The sequence below is a fragment of the Mus caroli genome, chromosome 4, assembly GCF_900094665.2.
Source record: "Mus caroli chromosome 4, CAROLI_EIJ_v1.1, whole genome shotgun sequence".
NCBI classification, from domain to species: Eukaryota; Metazoa; Chordata; class Mammalia; order Rodentia; family Muridae; genus Mus; species Mus caroli.
In genome coordinates this window covers 113,159,273-113,161,004 of record NC_034573.1, presented here as the reverse complement: position 1 = coordinate 113,161,004, position 1,732 = coordinate 113,159,273, and the positions used below count along the sequence as shown (strand labels likewise).

At 41.1% G+C, this 1,732-nt stretch overlaps 1 protein-coding gene across 4 annotated transcripts in view; it reads left to right on the top strand.

Annotated features, from left to right (window-relative positions):
• Nucleotides 1–1,732, top strand: part of Macf1 (microtubule actin crosslinking factor 1) — a 338,558-nt gene that overhangs the window by 307,675 nt on the left and 29,151 nt on the right. For all 4 annotated transcript variants that reach the window (XM_029476566.1, XM_029476567.1, XM_029476565.1 and 1 more), the window contains 3 exons: nucleotides 383–538; nucleotides 644–850; nucleotides 978–1,097. In XM_029476566.1, the coding sequence (XP_029332426.1) occupies nucleotides 383–538; nucleotides 644–850; nucleotides 978–1,097 (483 nt within the window). The remainder of the gene's footprint in view (nucleotides 1–382; nucleotides 539–643; nucleotides 851–977; nucleotides 1,098–1,732) is intronic.

Genomic DNA, 1,732 nt, shown 5'->3' with positions numbered 1-1,732 from the left:
ATGTGAGTACACTGTAGCTGTCTTCAGACACACCAGAAGAGGGCATCGGATTCCATTACAGATGGTTGTGAGCCACCATGTGGTTGCTGGGAATTGAACGCAGGACCTTCGTAAGAGCAGTTGGTGCTCTTAACCGCTGAGCCATCTCTCCAGCCTGCCTTTTCCTTTTTTATTTACTCAGTTCTTGTCCAGATGTTTTAGCTTCAGACCTTTAACATTTAGAACTCCTGAATCTTTTGTATTTGAGGTTTATTAAATATTTAGTGGTTTATTAAGTGAGTCTTCTTGCCTCATTCAATCTGGTATACATCTCATGCCTTTGTTGTCAAAGATGTAATTTCTGAACTTGGTGCTTTTTCTGTGTGTTTTATTTAAAATTCAGTCAAAGCTTGAAGAGGCCCTCAGCCTGGCAACAGAATTCCAGAATTCCTTGCAAGAATTTATCAACTGGCTTACTCTAGCAGAGCAGAGTTTAAACATCGCCTCTCCTCCCAGCCTGATTTTGAACACTGTTCTTTCCCAGATAGAAGAGCACAAGGTAATTGTGTCTTAAGATGATGTTACCTTCCCTTTAAAAGGGTCCATTCAAAGGAGTGTTCCTTCACCTGGTTTGTGTCTAAGAAGAGTACTGTGTTCCCCACAGGTCTTTGCTAATGAAGTAAATGATCATCGAGACCAGATCATTGAACTGGATCAAACAGGGAACCAGTTGAAGTTCCTTAGTCAGAAACAGGATGTTGTATTGATCAAGAATTTGTTAGTTAGTGTCCAGTCTCGGTGGGAGAAGGTGGTCCAGCGGTCTATTGAAAGGGGTCGGTCACTGGATGATGCCAGGAAGCGGGCAAAGCAAGTAAGTTATAAAAGAGGCACAACTTGGTGGGCAGCCTTGAGTCCTGAGCCTCTGAAGTGATGCTCAGAGATGAGTTGTACAGCTCACACACTGTTTCCTGTTACAATGTAATCATACTTGATTTTAGTTCCATGAAGCTTGGAAAAAACTGATTGACTGGCTAGAAGATGCAGAGAGTCATCTGGACTCAGAACTGGAGATTTCCAACGACCCAGACAAAATCAAACTTCAGCTTTCTAAACATAAGGTAAAATATAGTTAATTGCTGTGAGATCCTAAGCTTAGTATTCACCAAAGTTTGCTATTTGCTGAAAATGGAAACCAGAGCCTGTTAAAAAAAAAACAAAACAGTTGATTCATGTTAAATTATCAAGAAGGGACTAGGAATGTAAATAATTAGGTAGCAGTCCTTTTTATTTCTTCTTATTGGGTATTTTCTTTACTTACATTTCAAATGTTATCCCCTTTCCCAGTCTTGCCCCCTACCCCCCCCCATCCCATCCCCTCTCTTGGTAACAGTCCTTGCCTGGCATGAACAAGGCTCTCATTTGACTCCCTAACACCTCATGAACTGACTATGGTGGCATGTGTGTGTAATACCAAGAAGCGAAAGATCAGAAATTCAAGACCAACCTAGAATATGTGAGACTTTGTCTCCAAAAAAAAAAGAAAAAAAAATCAAGATGAAAGCCAGGCATGGTGGCAAATCGTAGCACTTTTACAAAAACTAGACAAGTGTCCTATCTCTTCTGTAACCAACCCCATGTAATGGATCCCTGGGTGCTTAGATAACATGACGTCCATATTTTCATGTAATGGATCCCTGGGTGCTTAGATGATAACATGACGTCCATATTTTCATGTAATGGATCCCTGGGTGCT